An 18100-nucleotide genomic window follows, 5' to 3' on the forward strand; every position below is an offset into this window, starting at 1 on the left:
GCTAAGGTAGGTATATATATATATATATATATCAACTCCTTCCAATTCTGATTAATGTTGTGAAACATATCCATTCACATTAACTTGTATTTTTTTTTTATACTTGCAGTGGGAAATGAAAGCAAATCACTTCTACACACAAAAAGACATTGATCAGGTCCGGGCCGAGTGGGCAAAGTATGTCAGCCAATTTCAACAAAGCTAGTGTGTCGAGAAGATTCTAATTTTGGACATGCATCATCTATAACCCATATTAACTAGTTATGCAGTTGGTCTAAGTATCTATTTTTGGCCTGCAAGTACATTTTAATTATGATCAGTAGCTAGTATGAGATATCAGTGGTTTTTGGGTTACATTTGTTGATCATGCCAACTGCTATGGGTTATTGAACTGATCATTAAGTTTAGCTCCATGATGGATGTATGTATATATAGCTGCAGGAACAGATTGATCAAATATTGGTATTTTTGTGAATGGATTTCATATTTGATGAATGCATTGTGTTGTTCCCAGATTTACATGATTATGGCACAACAGGGATACGTGTATGACATCTGGAATAGAAAATGATGTTGTTGGACGCATCAAAGAACAACAGAAACAAGAAAAAATGTGTTCATATTTGGACACTTAAACAAAATGAAACAACATTTAACTGTTGCTCAAATTAGCTTCAAGCAACAAATAATTGTCCTGTATGTGCTCTTCAACCTTTATTTAACTGTTGTACAGTATAAACCACAACAATAGATAAATGTAACCTTAACAACTTTTAAACCACACTTAATTGTAATTCCAAGTTATATGCCACAACAGATAACTATTACTATAAGTTAATAAAAACCACAGACAACTGTTATTTGTATTCCCTTTAAACGTCATTTAACTGTCATTTGTGACTAAACTCAAACGGTAAATAAATATAGTATTAACTAAGTTCAATGTACACTTATCTGTGACTATAATGCATATAAAACAACATATAAGTGTTATCTTAGGTGACTAAAGACGATAGATAATTGTATTCTAAACTGATTACGAATGACAGTTAACTGTTATTGAACTGGAATAAAACAACACTTAACTGTTATTATAAGTCCATTCAGACCACAGAAATTATAAGGAACTGTTATTTGTTTCTAGTTCACACCACATTTATCTGTCGTTTGAATTCACTAGCCTCATGTCTCGATTTCATCAGACAACAGAAGACCTAACAAATTTCTGTCGTCTGATAAATAAGACGACAGAGGAAATCTGTCGTCTGATGCCCCAAGAGACGGCACCGTACTAGATAACAGAAATTTTTTTAATCAGACGACAGATCTCCTCTGTCGTCTGATTGCTTTTCTGGCATAGTGAGTCTGTGCACACTCAAAGCTAGGTGACACAACTCCATATCTTAATTACTAACTAGTTGTTCGAGTGCAATGTCTTGTTGTCGATAGGAATATGCATTTTGGGATGATAAGACCTGACACACCTTCTGCATATTGTTGGCCTAGATTGTGGATTGGACTGTGTGCATGCATTTGCTAGCCCTGCAATGGTTATCAGATCATCTTCAACTTGAGGTGTAGGAGGCGGTAGGCGTTGGTCCAAAATTTCCGTAAGCAATATGTTTGCATTGACGGATAGATGTAAAAATGAAGAGATGAAATCACCCAGCGGCTTTCCCATTATCACTTCTAGTGCCAGCACTCCAAAACTATAAACATCACATTTCTCAGTTGCCTTCATTGTGTAAGCAAGCTCTGCCAAAGAAACTAAAGCATCAGAAAGCCATCAGTTAAGACATAATATTGAATTTATAAACAATTTTAGCTTACCTGGAGCTATGTATCCATATGTGCTCGCACGAGCAGTCCAATTAGATGAGTCTGGATACAACAACTTAGCAGTGCCAAAGTCTGACACATAAGGCTCATATTCGTCATCGAGCAAAATATTGTTGATTGATATGTCTCGATGTACAATCAGTGGGTTGCAATCATGATGCATATAAGACAATGCATGAGCCACACCTTTTACAACTCTTATCCTTGAAGTCCACTCCAATTTTTTAGCTTCAGATTCTTTGCTCAATATTGAAGCCAAGCTACCTTTTTCTAGGTGAGTACACCAAAAACAAGTGACTTGGTTTTGAACAAAAAACAAGAAGTTTCACAATGTTTCGGTGTCGTATCTCTACTAGTGATCTCATTTCATTGAGGAATTCCTTCGCCGACATCTCCTCACCATCGCCATCTAGTACATGTTGGAGTTTCTTCACCGCAACTATGATGGCTGAGGACAGCTTTGCCTTGTAGACGCTTCCAGATGCTCCCTTACCAATGCAGTACATGGAGTCAAAACCATTGGTTGCTTTTATGATTTCTTCATACATCATTTTTCCATCGAAGTTAAGTACGGAAAAAGTCCCTCCATCCTGCATATCATGCTGCTTTGGTTGCTGCTCTTTCTTCTTTATTGATCTAACAATCGTTACAATTCCAAGGACAGCAAGTGAAAGAGCTCCCAAGGAAACAAAAATGATTATGAATACAGATTCTCGATTGAATTTAGTGACATTCTTACAGGGTTGAAATCTTCTAACAACATCACTACACAATCCCTTATTCCCATCCAAGGTAGCATCTTGAAATGCTTTGTTGTTTGGAAAGGGACCCTGCAACTGATTGTAGGATATGTCGATGTACAGCAAGCCAGGCATTTCATCGAAAGATGTTGGAATGAGACCAGAAAGTTTATTATGTGAAAGATTCAGTGTCTCCAGGCTTTGCATATTGCTCATTTCTGATGGTATCTTATTCTCAAGTGAGTTATAACTCAAATCCAGTAGGGACAGATGAACTAACTTCCCCAACTGAAACGGAATTTCCTGACTCAACTTGTTGTTGCTCAAATTCAAGTAGTTTAACTTGGACAAGTCACCTAAAGTGCTTGGAATTGACTCGCTAAATTTGTTCATGGACAGGTCAAGGTATTCAAGATTATTCAAGGATCCAAATGCTGAGGGTATATGACCCCAAATTTGATTGTCATTCAACACCAGCTTCAACAAAGAAGTCATTCTCCTCAATTCCTCTGGGATCATGCTAACTAAACGGTTTGATGAAAGATCTAGTTCATGAATTTGGGCTGCATTGCTTATCTCAGGTGGTATGCTACCAGTAAGTTTGTTTCCAGCAATTCGTAGGGTTGCTAAATGTGGACATTGTCCCCAAGTGTGTGAGACTTCGCCATAGAAGTTATTGTGGCTTAGGTCTATAAATTGAAGATGAGGATAGACACCAAAGTCTTCAGAGATATTGCCTGTGAGTTGGTTCCATCCCAGACGGAGTCTGACTAAGCTGCTGCAAGTTTTCAAGCTTTTGGGGATAGGTCCTGTCAAATTGTTGTTGTTTGCTGTAAAGTATTCTAGTGATCCACCTCGACAAATATTTTGGGGTAAAGAACCGAAAAGTTGGTTAGTATCCAACTCCAGTACAGTCAACTTCATGAGATTCTCAAACTCTTTGGGGATGGAGCCAGAAAGTTTGTTGTCACGGAGGTATACGATTTCTATGTTTCTCAAATTCCCAAATAAAGAATTGAACTATTCAGTTGATTCATGGTCAACTGTAGATCTACAAGAGATTTCAACCTCCCTAGCTCTTTTGGAATGGCTCCAGAAAGTTTATTTTGAAATAGATAGAGATGAGTAAGGTTTGTCAGGTCACCTAAAGATGCTGGGATTGAGCCAGAAAAATTGTTCTGATGAATGTAGAGTTGGATCAGAGACTTCAGATTTCCTAGTTCTGAACGGATAGAACCAGAATGATTATTGTTACACAATGACATCACAGTGAGCTCTATGAAGTTTCCAAAATTTGGAGGGATTGGACCTGTCAAGTAGTTGGCATCGATAAAGAGCTCAACCAAATTATGAAGGTTTCCTATTTCTGGAGGAATGGGACCAGAAAGTTGGTTTTCATAGAGATACAAAAATCTCATGTTGCTCAAATTCCCGAGAGAAATAGGAATTGAACCTTCGAGATTGTTGGTGTACAGCGCAAGCTCGTACAGGAACTTAAGCTGACCTATTTCTTGAGGAATTGAGCCATTTAAATGGTTTTCCATAAGGTGCAGAACCTCAAGATTTGTTAGAAGACCAATTTCTGGTGGGATGTTCCCAGATAACTGATTATAGGATAGATCAAGATAAATTATACATATATTGAAAGGTGAGTTCACTGTTACTACTGTTCATCAACGGGAGGAAAAGTCGATTTTGCCCTTACTGTTTGTGGAGAATATCAAGCTGGTCTTCTATAAACCGTGGATAAAGAACCAAATAGGGGATTCGGGAACCTTCGCAAAAAAAAAAAAAAAAAAGAATCACCGACTGAAAGAGAGTTGAAATCGACAGAGAGAGTGAGAGTGAGAGTGAGAGTTCGTTCTTATCTATCTCACAGTCAGAAGAAAGAAAATTGAAATCGACAGAGAGAGAGAGAGAGAGAGAGAGAGAGAGAGAAAGAGTTCGTTCTTCGTCTCGCTTAGATTGATAGTGAGGGAGGTTGCTGATTGGCATAGACAGGTCTCAATTTTCGTTTGTTTCCAGCTTGGAGGCATAAAAGGAAACTGCTTGATGTTAATTTTTGGGTTAATTTTGTTGGGTACGGTTTTTTGGGATTATTCGATTAAGGGTTTTGTGTAAAATTTCATCAGCATGAGCTTTGTTTTTCTCAGATTGTATCTGAATTGCAAAGCTCTGATTTTTGGTGTGGATAGAGGATTTTAATTAGGTGTGTTCTTCGTTCTTTCTTTTGTTAAAGGATCACCGAATTTCATATATATAGATCAAGCTGTTTGGTGTATTGACTCCAGCCGAGCTCTTTCTTTCTGTTCTTATCAATTGATGCCCGAGTATATAAAGCAAAACGTGTAATCTGCTGTGTTTGGGAAGCCTCCATCAACATCCGGAATCACCAACAGTGAGGACTCGGTAAGAGTTCGACTTTGTAAGATCAACATCAATAACGTCGTTATCCATCTTTTCTTCACATACCCAAACTGATTTTGTTTGATTTTCATGATATAATCATCTTTCTGAAAACGATTGATGTTAGATTGGTTTTCTGTCATTTGCAGTCTCTGTAAAAGTTCAAGGAGTGAGATACAAAAGAGCAAAGGACAAATCAATTTACGTTTGTTTTGGAGAAGGTACATATCGATATTATAACATTGATTAGAACAAAACTTGGAGTCAAAAGCTTTTCTTGAGTTCTAATATACTGAGAGGTCCAAATGTTTTATGAAGTATAATCGTTTTGCCTGTGGGGTTCGGCGTTTTGGGATTATTCGATTAAGCGTTGTATAGAAAATTTCATCGTCCTGACTCCTGAGTTTTTGATAGTTTATTCTAATAGATTGCTATTTAAAGTGGTCTGTGCTTTGGGTTCATCTGTTTCTTTTGCATTGCCTTTGTTATAGATTTTGTGTTCATGTAGTATACATCGAACAGTGCTTGCAACACAATCTGTATGCCTACTATTTTTTTTCTTTCTTTTTTTGAGGTTCTACTTATCGTTTATAAGCTCAAATGGTTTTTTTTTAACTAATTAGTAATTTCTTTATTCAGGGCACGATCTGCTGCACGAATGAGATTCAGAGAAAATTCTTGACTGCCAATTCTAATCCCCTTAACAGAGGTAAACTTTTAAACCTTTTTTCCTTTTGGGAATTTGATTAAAGTTTGTTCCTTTTGCTTTGTGTGATTGAAACTTGGTTTGTTATCGATGGTGATTGATCCCCTTGACCTGATGTAAGCTACTGCACTTTTTTTATTTTTATTAATTGTGTTTATTCATGTGTAACCTTTTATTTAAATGGCAGCAGTTGTTTAGCTTTCATAAGAAAGTTAATCTCTTTTTTTTTTTTTTTTGGGATAATAATATGGTAGTCTCCTTTCTACCCATATATATCAATATATGTGTTCGATCTCTTTCACCAAAGCGTGTTGAGTAACTGGAGTTTGTACCTAGAAGATTGGGTTCATCGTGAAAGTGTGATGAGATTTGATTTGGTAGAATCAATAGCAACACAGTTTAAGCTGATTTTCTTCAATTTGATGTGTGTTCTTTTAGTTTTGTAGTGGTTATAATCGGCGTTTGTTTCTTTTTGTTTTGTATCCAATGTTTTCCGTTTTGATTGGGTCCAGTTTGTGACGAGAAGATTGGGTTGAAAACAAGTAGAACAGGTGTGGTATTTGATTGCATTTGTCTTTCTTTAATTGATTAGTTGAAAATTCTGCATTTTCTGAAAGGAGCTTCAGAGCACACATGCTCTGATTTTTGTTATGGGTGTGTTTAATTTCATCGGTTTCTTTCATTTTTGAGCTGAATTGACAGAGAGTGGGGGTTGATTGGTTTGATTAGAGTTTGCTTATGAGGAATTTGTATTTGATTGCAGGTAGAGGTTCTGGGCGATTGGTTGGGCTGATTGGGAAAAGGTGAAGGTAATTTCTAGGCCAAATTTATCAAACTGATGCTATTATTTCAAAAGTTATGAACTCTTTAGTGTTGTTCCTCTTGCTAATAGCTTTGTAATTTTTTTTAATTGGACAAGAAAATATGATCTATTGTGATTTCTGCAATGCTTACCTATTGTGATTTTTTTAATTGGACAAGAAAATATGATCTATTGTGATTTCTGCTATGCTTACCTATTGTGATTTTTTATTTGTGCTTTTCTTTATGCATGTTTATATGTTACCTTGAAAATGAAATATGACGAGATCTATAATGAAATTTTGGTATGGGAATTAGTGATTTTGATTGAGATCTTACGGTTTTGCAGTTTTCTAAGGTTGAATTGCTCCCAAAAGGCTTGGAAATCCGGTTTCAATTGCTCGCAATAAGCTTGGAAATCTGGTTTCTTTCACAGAAGGTATGACCTACAGCAATATCAGTTGCTCTGTTTTTATTTTCCTCCACTGCAATAGTGCATGTAAAATCCTTTTCTGAATTCAACCATGCTTTGTTCTTTATTTATTCAACTCTTAAACTATGGAGATATATCATTTGTGTTTATCTACTGGATATGTGGTTGTAAATAGCATCATGGTCTCAGAGTTTACTGCATGATTATTTTTATTTGTTGTAAATAGGATCATGGTCTGAAAGTTGCACAGTTGTCAAATAGGTATGCATGTCTGGAAATCGATGTCAAAAATAGGTATATAAAGGCAGCAATATCTCAGAGCAGTCAATTTCAAATAGTTTTTATATGTTTAGATCCTGTTTATAAGATGGCCAGCGATCAATCATAACTATATGTAATAACGGAGTTTTGTCTGTTGGAGGTCATAATGTCAGTTGTTATGTGGCTATTGTCTATATGTGTGGTGTTTCACATTTTCTTGACTCATTGATTATTGTTCTTACTGTTTCTTTTTTCTTCATTTGTTTTTAGGCATTGAAAATGTAATTTTCTGTTTGTATGTAGTTCAGACTCCAAAGTTGCATATACTCAAGAACTTGGGAAAACCAGTTTTTTAAACTTCTTGACGCAGAAGTTTGACAGTTTAAGGATTCTGCTCCAAGGTTAGCATTTTGTATATATGCTAAAGAGAGAATTGTTTTAGAGTTGTAATCTGTAAAGGACTTTTCTATTGCTCAGCTGAATAGTAAGTCATGTGAAGAAGAATTATATATCTTTTCATTCTTTTGGAATTAACTAAGAACAAATTTTGATGTAAGAGATATACTTTTGTTTAATATACTCCATTCCATAGTAGTTAGAAATATTCAATTTGGCACTATGGCAAAGTATTAGTTAGAGTGCAGGTGTGTGTCATGTTAGGGAACAAGAAGAGAGGGAAACAAATTTATAGAAACAGATTGGTTACAATGACTTTGTTTTCATCCATATATGTTGGAAAAACTGAAAATTGTTGCACTTTAACACTTAGGCGCTTTTGGTCCAAACAGCTTTCTCTTTTCAATGAGAAAAAAACAACTTAAATTTTCTTCATTAGTAAAGATTTAGTACAATGAAGCTGCAGAAGAACTAAAACACAAATAAGTACCAAAATTAATCAATTGTATCAACTTTGTACTTTCCAATGACTAAAAGTTCTGTCAGCTTAAAGCAATTATTTGTATTATCTCTAAGAGAATCTGCAGGCTTGGCTTTTGCATCTTCTTCCACCACCTCATCAGTACTGCCTATTTTTTCTTTCTTGGGCCTATCTCCTTTGCTATCTTCTGCGCCTAGGTACATCCCAGTGGTTTGGAACCCTCCACCAGTAGGTTGGTTCAAAGCAAACTCAGATGGTTCCTTTCATGATATTGACCATGCTGGATATGGTGGAGTTTTTAGAAACAGCGATGCAACATTCTTGGGTGCCTTCTCTTGTAAAGCATCTGTCTCTTGGGCTATTGATGCTGAGATGCTAGCAATTATTGAGGTAATTAAGGTGGCTCGTGGGAGGAACTGGTTTCCTTTGTGGATTGAGACAGATTCCATGTTGGTTTTGCATTATTTCAGGCATCATAACATGGTCCCATGGCGTCTCCGCACCCGTTGGAGGAATTCCATGAACTCTTTTGACCAACAGCAGGTTTATATCTCTCATACATATAGGGAAGGTAATCGTGTTGCTGATAAGCTTGCAAATTACGGTGCCCTGAATATTGGTACACATTGGTGGAGCATAATTCCCCAATTTTTAATGAGTTCTTTTGGTCATGACTTTACTGCTAGAACAGATTACCGGTTTGCTTAAACAGGTTGTTAATTTCTTGTTCAAGTTAGCGAGTGCCCTAGTGCAGTACCTTCGTATTTGTAGCTTTTCTTTTTTGAGGTAGTTTTGGCCTAGTCCCCCTCCTCATGTACTTTGGCCTTTCGGCTACCTTTTATTAATAAGATTCCTAGCGAGGGAAGGGCGGTGGGCCCCCGGTTGTAGTGGTCCCCTTCGGGGTTGTGTGGGTGCTTCGGCACCCCTTTCAGACCATTGCAGAGGAGCTAATATCGCCTAATCCTCGTTAGTTTAAAAAAAAAAAAAAAAGTCTTGGTTCTTCCAAATTCTTATCAATTAAATTGTGAAATGATAGCTTATCAATAATATCAATCATGCTCTTTCCAACCAATTTTTTATCGTTTGTTCATTGGTTTGTTAATCTGCATCTACTAATTAACTAAACTAAAAACCAGCTCTTCACTTTATTTATACCAGTAACATGCTTTTAAATAGTACCTTCTGCAGCCTTACCTTTATGGCAAAAGCTGAAATCAATTGGCAAGCACGAACAAACAAGTGGTGACTATGTATCCTCTACATCAAAGGTGAGTAAATTTGATTTCAACTAGAAATCATAAAACTAAATGATTTTGTCGGTTTATCAACTTTCCATCAATTCTGGATCGATTTTGGAAAGTCATTGTTGTTAATAATCAAAAAGCTTTTTAATTTCTTACTAACAGTTATGATCAACCTTGCATCTTTTCAATTAGTTTTAAACATAACAGTTATGATCAAATTTGCTTACAACTTCAATTTTTTATACGTTATTTATTAACTTTGTATCAAATCTAGATTGCCATCAAAATTTGTGAATTCTGTTTAATGGCTGATACTTGGTATCAGTCCTTCAAATTTATGTTTTCTCATACTTGGTCTGAATTTTTCATCATTCATGTTCACAACTTTTAATTGATTACGAATTGCTTTGTTCAGTTGGAATATAGAGTGTGTTTTACAAAAGATTAATGGAAGAGCTGGAGTCATTTGATTGGTAATATATGAAATTAACAGGGGAAGAAGGTAGATAAGATAACTCGGAGAAAAGGAAGAGGGGACGGAAAGCTGTCATGGTTTCGTTTTGATTGCGCACAACAATCGGTATTTTTTTTTCCCCAGAATCGCAACTCGATCTGTTGTGGGTATTTGTGATTTTTTTTTTCTCGAGTTTTTGGGTTTGCTCTGTTTGCATTTTTGGAATCATTGATTGTATGATCTTAATGTCTCTGTTGAAGGTCTGGGTGGCTGTGATCTTAATTTCAGAGCCAATTTGGACTCTGGAGCCTGGAATATCCTCTAGGTTTTATCTGTTTTAGGTGTTTGGGGGTTTAATTTTGAGATAGGGCTTCATGATCTTCATAGTCTCTGCAAGTGTTTAGGGTATTGTAAGAAAATAAAATTTTTCAAAAAATTAGCATCAAAGAAATATAGTTGAAATGGTATAGTACTCAATACATGTGTAGAAATATAGTTGCACGTCTTCTGTTACTAAAATTTGATATTTCATTTGGTTTCTGATTTAATTAAAACTGTGTTATTCATTCAAAGAAACAATATGCTATCAAATTCTCTGACTGTTTATTTCTATTTTATATCAAACTGCAATTTCCAAAGTCCTTTCTGTAGCTCTAACTCTGTTTTCTTTGTATTAAAGTGACAGGCAATTAACCAAAAAAAAAAAAGTGACAGGCAAGGTAAACATGGAACAGCAACATCATCACCATCAGGAACTAAAGCACAGTCTCGCAAGCAGAAAAATGACTAAACATAAATAACTATTGTACAGCTATAACTGGAAGAACCAATGCCTCGAACCAGCTCCAACAACAACTCCAGCATTTTGCGCAGCTTTTCCTTTTGTTAAGGGGATTGATCCCCTTAACAAGATCAATCATAATCTCCACCATGTAACAATAAGTCCCGCAGCAAAGCGCGGGCACCTTTTCTTGAGAGTTGAGAGAGAGAGAGAGAGAGAGAGAAATAGCGTGAGTTGAGAGAGAGAGAGAGAGAGAGAGAGAGAGAGAGAGAGAGAGAGAGAGAGAAATAGCGTGTGTTTGTTTGCTTTGTGCGAAGAGATGGAAAGATCAATTGTTGCTGCAATCACGTAATCAATTGCGTCGGTTTCTGAATTTATGAAATTTCGTTCGCATCTTTGTTTGGTTTCTGATTGAGTGGGATTTTTTTTATATCGATTTTGCAGGAACAATTTCAGGATCTTACAGCCCAGGGTTGCGATCATCTAGCCCGTGTAGAGATAGGAAGGGATTGGTACAACAGGAAGGGATCATCGCCATTGTTGAAGATCCACCTCCCAGGTCCAGTTCCCTTCCCTCTAACTCATGTATATTTGTACATATAGCTTCAGTTTTGTTTATATCGCTCTTCGTCAATGGTCTGTTTGATTTGTTTGGAAAAGTTGAGAAACTATACAAAATTCATTCGAGTCTTTGAGTTTTGGGTTGTACAGAGAAAACCCAAAAGTGGGTTCTGTATGTTAGTCAATCAAGATGAATTTTTTGATCCTCTGACAAGAATTAGTTATAATATAATGGACCTTTTTTTTTTTTGTTGGTTTAATTTTGGACGTGGTGTGTATTAAGGTTTCAATTCTGTACAGGAGTGTTTTATTTTCGATGTTGAGATTAAGTGTCGATTAGGGTTAAGTAGAAAATTAGAGGCAGGAAACAGTATAAAAGAAGCGGGGTGAGTCTAATTAAGCTTTAGGTTTTAAGTATGTATAGTGATTAAGGTTGTTTACTTTCATTGCTGTTTTGTTTGGCCTCTTCAATTCTCACCCAAAAAAGAAAAAAGCTTTTTTTCTTTCAGAAACTATTACTATGGTTTTCTTGCTTTTATTTTGTGTATCCATGGTAATTAGGTATTGTGTAGTGTTGTTCTAAGTTGGAGATTTTGTGTATCCATGGTCGGCAAGCTCTTACCTAACAACAACATCACTCATTGCTAGGATTTTGGTTTCTGAACTTTCTCTATATTTCCTTTGCTTGGTTCTGTTTTCAGCTTTAGTTGTACATACTTTGTTGCTAAGCTTTGCATTTGTAATTTGGTGAAGACATTGGGGATTCAAAATGTGTTTTTAACTTAACAGGAGCATTGACTTTTGAGGCTTCAAGAAGAACTAAAAGTACCTTTTGACGAGACTCACCCTGTATGCCTCTATCCTATTTTGTGTTTCTTACCTTCCTTATTTCTGAAGTGCACAAAAAATAAGTTGGTACTAATTTCATAAAATTCAAAGTGAAGGCATCTTTCGGAGATTATTGTTCAAGCAAGGTGGGAGTCGAGCAACTTGGGAATACCCATTTGCTGTTGTTGGCATAAACATATCATTTATGTTGATTCAATTGCTGGCTCTTGGGTCAGGTTTGTAAACAAGTTTAATTATCATCTTAGACTTTTCCTATTATGTTAATAACACAAACAACTTTGTAGGTTAAAATTTTATTGACCATGTTACCCTGCAGCAAGACCAAGGTGTCTTCCCGGGATAAATTTCTTGCACTTATTAGGAGGTAAAGAAATTTACACCTCACACTATTAGGCGGTGATGATCGACTATGTTTAATAATGTGATATTCAACCTCCTGCATCTAATACTTATGAAATGTATGCAGAAGATGAAGCTGCTTCTGATGTACTGTTCAGTATAGCTTTTGACATGGTCGATGCTCAGTGGCTTGCTATGAATGCATCCTGCATGCAGTTTAATGTAACCTCTCAACTAACACAAAGCAACCTTTTTTTTTTCTTTCTTTTTTTTGCTCAATTTGTTTCTGATTATAATTAGAACTTAGCATTCCTGAATCCTAAATTTGGTGAACGCTGAATTTTTTGTTTCTTCTCAGGAGCTCTCCAGATGACTAACTCATAGGGCTTTCAATTCCTTCAAGATGTTCTGCAAGCAACGCGGATGTAGTTGGAAAGAGAACCATCTTTAGAAGATATCAAGAGTATATAAGATTTACCAACTTATAGTCTGTTGTACCAGTAGCTTTTTGGTAGTACAGAAAAACATTAGCACTGTGCTTGGACTCGGAGAAATTTCAATGAATTCATAGGGTTACCAAGACAACAACGCATTGCATAAAACAATGGGACATCTTTTTCATGGCCTCATTTCCACTTTGATATCCGTTATGATTTTATCTGAGTTGTTCCCATTGGATTCAATTTGGTATTTTAACATTTGCCATTGGATCTTAATAGCACGCAAGTTTTCAGAGACGCAGTTGGCTAAACTCAAGTGCATTTCATGGTTCCGATTCACATCCCGCAGCAAAGCGCAGGCGCCGTTTCTAGTAAGTTTTGATAGGAAACTGATCTGGGGAGGGATGACATCGAAGATTTTATTCAAGCTGAGATCGATATACTCTAGATTAGGTAAGGACAGAAACATAAATTCATGTAGTGTCCCTTGTATACCGGAATTGGTGAGGTTTATCTTGTTGACACTTCCAGCAGTGCTGCATGAAATACCAGTCCACGCATTGCATGGACTGGAGGCATTGGCTTTCCATGAGGTAAGATTATTCTGGGTTTGTGTTTGTAAGCTGGCTTTCCATCGGAGAAGAGCCTCGGTTTCAGTAGAAATACTAGCAGAAGAAGCAAACACAACACTTCTGTTTGGTGATAAAATCAGCGGAGGATACAGGATCAAGGAAGCTAGAGAGCAAATTGTAGAAGTTAATGATCTCATGGTTTTTTCTTATGGTACTTCAGGCTCTCAGGGTCTTACTTATACTGCCATCAGTGCCATGCAGTGGCTAGTATTTGTAATATGCCCAGCTGTCTAGTTTAGACTAGAAAAGTCATTCCAATATCTTCATTTATTTTTTTGCTGAATTGGTTGGGATTATTCTTGCAACTTGGGGAAGACTGAGACTATACGCCGCTAACTTTAACAAGTTGACTGCACACCAGCACTGTACAACAACCCGCTACTAGAAAAAGTACCTATTGCACACAAATCTGTTCACACAGGTCTATATTTTCATGCAATAATTATATTGATGAAAATATAGCCGAATCAAAGCTGAAGAACAAGTTGAGCTCGACGAGGAGATCATGTTCATACCTGAGTCGAAGTAAATCGCCGTCGGAGTGGTCTAAAAACGGCCAACTTCGCCGCAAAGACCGAACCTTTTGAGCTTTGGACCGCCGTCGTGGTTAATCTTCTGGACAAACCAAGACTACAGAGATGTTGGCGACAAAGAGAGGAAGTTTTCGTCACCAATGCCACGCCGTCAAGTGGTCGGACAGCGTAGAACTTGTCGGATCACGCTTGCGGGTTAAGGGGTCTAAGAATCGGGTCACATCTCGATTCCCCTCGTCCGTGCAATCTGATTCGCCCAGCTATTACCTAAATTTAAACCGGACCCAACGGTCCAAATCAAGCTGTGTAGATTTGAACGGTCCTGATTGCACTGTTTTGAATTTTTTTTTTTTTTCTCAAAACCAAGAATTTCTGAACTTCCGATATCCGAAATAAATATCTCTGAGTGTCCTAAAAATTCTTGCAGACTTTCTTGATGTGTACTTTTTTATTGAGTCCTTAAATTGGAGGTTATTCCTTGACATTCAAAAATATTTTTAAGTATTTTTTCATAATTATCGAGATAATAAAATCAACCTCGAATAATTTCGTCTTTACTCCTTAATTATGGAGATGTGGCTATATGGCACTACACAAAGGAAGGTTATTATATTGTGAAGTCAGGCTACTGGTTAGGGATGGAATTAAAGCAGGTGGGGGTACATACTGCTTGTAGTGGTGAGAATGCTGTTTCAAACTCCAAAAATATATGGAGTATTATCTGGGGTCTTTTGGTCCCAAACAAAGTCAAGTTGTTCCTTTGAAGAGCTTGCCATGCATTCTTACCTTGTGTTGAGCGTTTGTTTAAACACAAAGTGTGCTCATCAGATGTTTGTGGGAGGTGTGGTGTAGCACAAGAATCGGTTTTGCATAGCTTGTGGGAGTGTCAGAAGGCTCGGAAGGTTTGGAAACGTTCTTGGTTGGCAGGAGCTGTGAATTGTTGGCGAGAACGTTCTTTTATTGATCTGGTTCATAGAGTAGCTGCAGAAGGTACAAGCAAAGAGGTGGAACTGTTTGGGCTGCTTTCTTGGTGGATTTGGAAGGATAGGAACGAGGTACTGCATGGAAAACCTGAATTGGACCCACTGATCCCTGTTCAACGGTGTTTGGAGTGGCATGATGAGTTATCCCAGTTGTTGGGTAGCAACTCTACTGCTGCTACAGGTTCGACACGGGTGGGTGATTTGGCTATTGAGGTTAGTCATAATTCTAATCTAGTTATGTTTTTTGATGGGGCTGTGAATCAAGATGCTGGAATTGTCGGTTTGGGAGCGGTGGTGTTGAGGTCAGATAGGAGTCTTTTGGGGGCTTTATCGGTGCCATTACCTTGCCTTCTCACTCCGGCAGCAATTGAAGCTCTTGCGTTGTGGCATGGGCTTAACTAATGCAAGGAGTTGGGGGTTCAGAGTGTTGTAATAAAAGGAGATGCCCTTAATGTGCTTAATCGACTAAAGGTTGATGGTTGGGACCTTAGCGAGATTGGAGGAGTCTTAGATGCAGTGAGATTGATGATGCATGAGTTTGAATTGGTGTCTTGGAAGCATGTGAAGAAGCGCTTTAATGCCATAGCCCATCACTTGGCCAGATCTGCGCTGACTCTGCCACAAGCTTGGTACTGTAACGAGCTGGGGCCTTTATGGCTTTATGACTTAATTGCTGAAAACTAGTTGTTTTGCTTGGGGTGTTCTGTTGAGCATAAGTCCCCATATCTGGTATCTGGATGTAATCCTTGTAGTCAATAAAATTATCTTTCAATCAAAAAAAAAAAAAACTCCTTAAATTTTCTCAGGGTTCATATCTAATAATTATTTTACTTGAGTGGATTTGAAGAATTTAAAATTCAAAACTTAAATATTTAAACTGAAAGCAAAATCTCACAATTTTGAGATTTACTAATAAAAAAAAAACAAATTGTGAGATTTAAATCTGTTTTCCTTTATTTACCTTGAGGAGAAATTAGAAAACAAAAAGTGATTGGACCACATTTAAAAAAAAATTGAGGCAACAAATTGAACTTTAATTAAAATATCTCTAACAATTTATAAAAAAATTATATAATTGAGAAGTTTGGAATTACGGAAGAAAAACTATTCAGAATCAACTATCAAGTCTCTATAACGTGGACTTTTAGATGAACAGTTATACTTTAAACTTGAAAAATATTTTGGAATAATACAATTTTCCAATGATATTCAAAGGGCTAAATTTTAGCCCAAGAGTGATTATATCCCTCCACAACTGAAGATAGCCTAAAAGAACAGCAGCATCTGTGATACCGGATGCTATTGTCTTCAGCCTTGCAACCCTTATTATTTTGCATCAATAACAGAAGTACTAGTTAAATAACGATCTCAATCAAGTTCTCTACATCTTAATGAAACTATTTTGACGATGATCTCTCTCACTTATCCTTCTAGCTAGTACAGATGGCTGGGTCTTACGTACGTCTGTGAGAGATCATCGATTAATTATTTGGCTCCAAAAAATAATCACCGTCCACAATGATTACGGTTTAAGGGATCAACCTCACAATTTTGTTTGGAATTCCGATCGTTACCCCTGGCTTCGATCTTCTTTTGCAGATGTAGCCTACTGAAGGTGCTGATCTTCTCTTCTGCAATGACAACATATAAGTTGCTAAATTAGTGTTAAAGGCCTTTTCTGCGAATGTAAACTTCAACAAACAAAAAACAGTAATAAAGATGAGAACTCAACTGATTTTGGGAATTCTTAAAACTCTGGCAAACGCTATTTCTGACGAGAAGAGCAATAGCATTAGGAATAATGAGGGAATCAAGTGAGTATCGGACTTCTTCAGAACCATCTTGTCAAATGTAAAAAAAGCAAGTACTTTTGGCTTCTCCTTTCTTGTGGTTAAGGCCATGGCTACATTACTTTATATAGATTTTGATAAGTCAAGCACTTGTAAAATCAACATATTCTAACTATAATAAAATGCAAATTAGATGAGGACAAACAAAATGAATAGTGGACAGACGTTTCTGCCCTTCTCTTTTCTACTGTTTTACCCAGTTGTTCCTTCCTTAAGAAAGAAGTTAGTTTCTCAAATTGGTAAAAGTTGAAAGAAATAATAAATAGCCTCATTAAAATAAAAATGATTTAGTATGCGCGTACTTAGAGTTGGTCACGATGTTTACTCGGATAATTACTTACAAACTAAGTAATGGTTCAGCAAACACGATCGTTAAGGAAGCTTAAGCGGAAAACATCAGAGTGTGGATTACGCAGGCATTTCTAGGTAGGGTAAGTTGTCCCTTCCTTGTTAGAGGCTTTTCTATATATGTGGAATGCTCTAGTATAATAGTATGTTGTCTGTAAGTACTTTTTTTGTTGTTCATTAGTCGATGCCTCCTGATATTTGTGTTTGCATAACTGATATTGCTGATTACGAAAACCGAGGCTAGACTTGTATGTTGAGATACTGTAGCCCATTGTATGTTTGTGCTTGTGACCTAAAAGTGAATGAGACCTAGACGCGTTGATTCCTAGTCATCCCACGGTGTCGATAACAGTGAACCTTTGGAGGGGGCTGTGTTCCTATGTTCGTGGAGGAAAGGTAAGTACCGACGATGAACCAGTCATAAGATGCTCAGGGCCAAGAAATGGACACTTTCGCTACTCGTAGTCACAAGGACTACATAGTAGTTGTCCGGTACTCCAAGAATGACGAACCGGTCGGTCACAGATTGTTTTAGATTAGCCGGCAGGTAAGCATCTCAGAGCTCCAAGTTGTGTGAAGCATGCTGCATATGATTTTCTGAAAAAGACAACGATGATTGTTTTAGCTTGCATTTGTTTTACTTGATTTTACAAATGCGCACTATCTACATCCTAGTAGCTATGTTTTACTTATTAGTTTTTAAACCTAACTAAGGTTGGGTCGGCCCCTATTGGGCTAGCGAGGACTAAATGCTCACCCCTACATTTCAGGTTACAACGAGGTCACTCCGGACGATCTGGATTAGAAGTGGGTCGTTGGCCCAGTTCATGTGTTGCTGTCCCTGTTGCTTGAAGTCCTTCCCTTTTGGTGCTTTATCAATTTACTCGTTTTCTTTTCAATGTTGAACTTAGTTGAATTCTGTGAGGTCCGCCTACCTGGGAGCGCACCTTACTCCATGCTTTCTTGTTGCTGTTGACCTCCTATTATTTCAGTTATGATGTAAGCCCTAAGGCGTCACAGTGC

The 18100-nt window shown here is 37.1% G+C and overlaps 1 protein-coding gene and 2 long non-coding RNA genes across 7 annotated transcripts; 1 reads left to right on the forward strand and 2 right to left on the reverse strand.

The window, feature by feature from the left end:
* Positions 1–1414: 1414 nt before the first annotated feature.
* On the reverse strand, positions 1415–4123 carry LOC112177769 (MDIS1-interacting receptor like kinase 2). Its single transcript, XM_024316026.2, has 4 exons — positions 3724–4123; positions 2240–3565; positions 1831–1911; positions 1415–1767 (listed from the first exon to the last, which is right to left on the reverse strand). Exons 1-4 carry the CDS (start codon positions 4121–4123, stop codon positions 1415–1417), a joined length of 2160 nt encoding a protein of 719 aa, XP_024171794.2.
* A 650-nt stretch (positions 4124–4773) lies between these two features.
* On the forward strand, positions 4774–12896 carry LOC112180684. 5 transcript variants are annotated; one of them, XR_005804036.1, is made up of 13 exons: positions 4774–4788; positions 4871–4988; positions 5135–5206; positions 5625–5694; positions 6455–6500; positions 6842–6931; positions 7457–7587; positions 10987–11101; positions 11893–11952; positions 12048–12167; positions 12269–12316; positions 12419–12513; positions 12650–12896. It is a non-coding gene; the product is annotated as an uncharacterized LOC112180684 (long non-coding RNA). The 5 variants fall into 5 exon arrangements; XR_005804035.1 differs by having other exon boundaries at positions 7490–7587; XR_005804034.1 differs by having other exon boundaries at positions 7495–7587; positions 12043–12167.
* A 3160-nt stretch (positions 12897–16056) lies between these two features.
* Positions 16057–16764, reverse strand: LOC112175103. The gene is made up of 2 exons (XR_002926308.2): positions 16612–16764; positions 16057–16510 (listed from the first exon to the last, which is right to left on the reverse strand). It is a non-coding gene; the product is annotated as an uncharacterized LOC112175103 (long non-coding RNA).
* Between the last annotated feature and the right edge of the window lie 1336 nt (positions 16765–18100).

This window comes from Rosa chinensis, chromosome 7 (genome assembly GCF_002994745.2).
Source record: "Rosa chinensis cultivar Old Blush chromosome 7, RchiOBHm-V2, whole genome shotgun sequence".
NCBI lineage: Eukaryota > Viridiplantae > Streptophyta > Magnoliopsida > Rosales > Rosaceae > Rosa > Rosa chinensis.

Coding starts and splice junctions, on each gene's coding strand:
- LOC112177769 (XM_024316026.2), bottom strand. CDS start 4,123: ATGGAAAACCATTTAAATGGCTCAATTCCTCAAGAAATAGGTCAGCTT. Junction 3,566..3,723: donor CTCAATCCCAGCATCTTTAG/GTGACCTGACAA, acceptor TGAGAAACATAG/AAATCGTATACCTCCGTGAC. Junction 1,768..1,830: donor ATATGGATACATAGCTCCAG/GTAAGCTAAAAT, acceptor CTGATGCTTTAG/TTTCTTTGGCAGAGCTTGCT.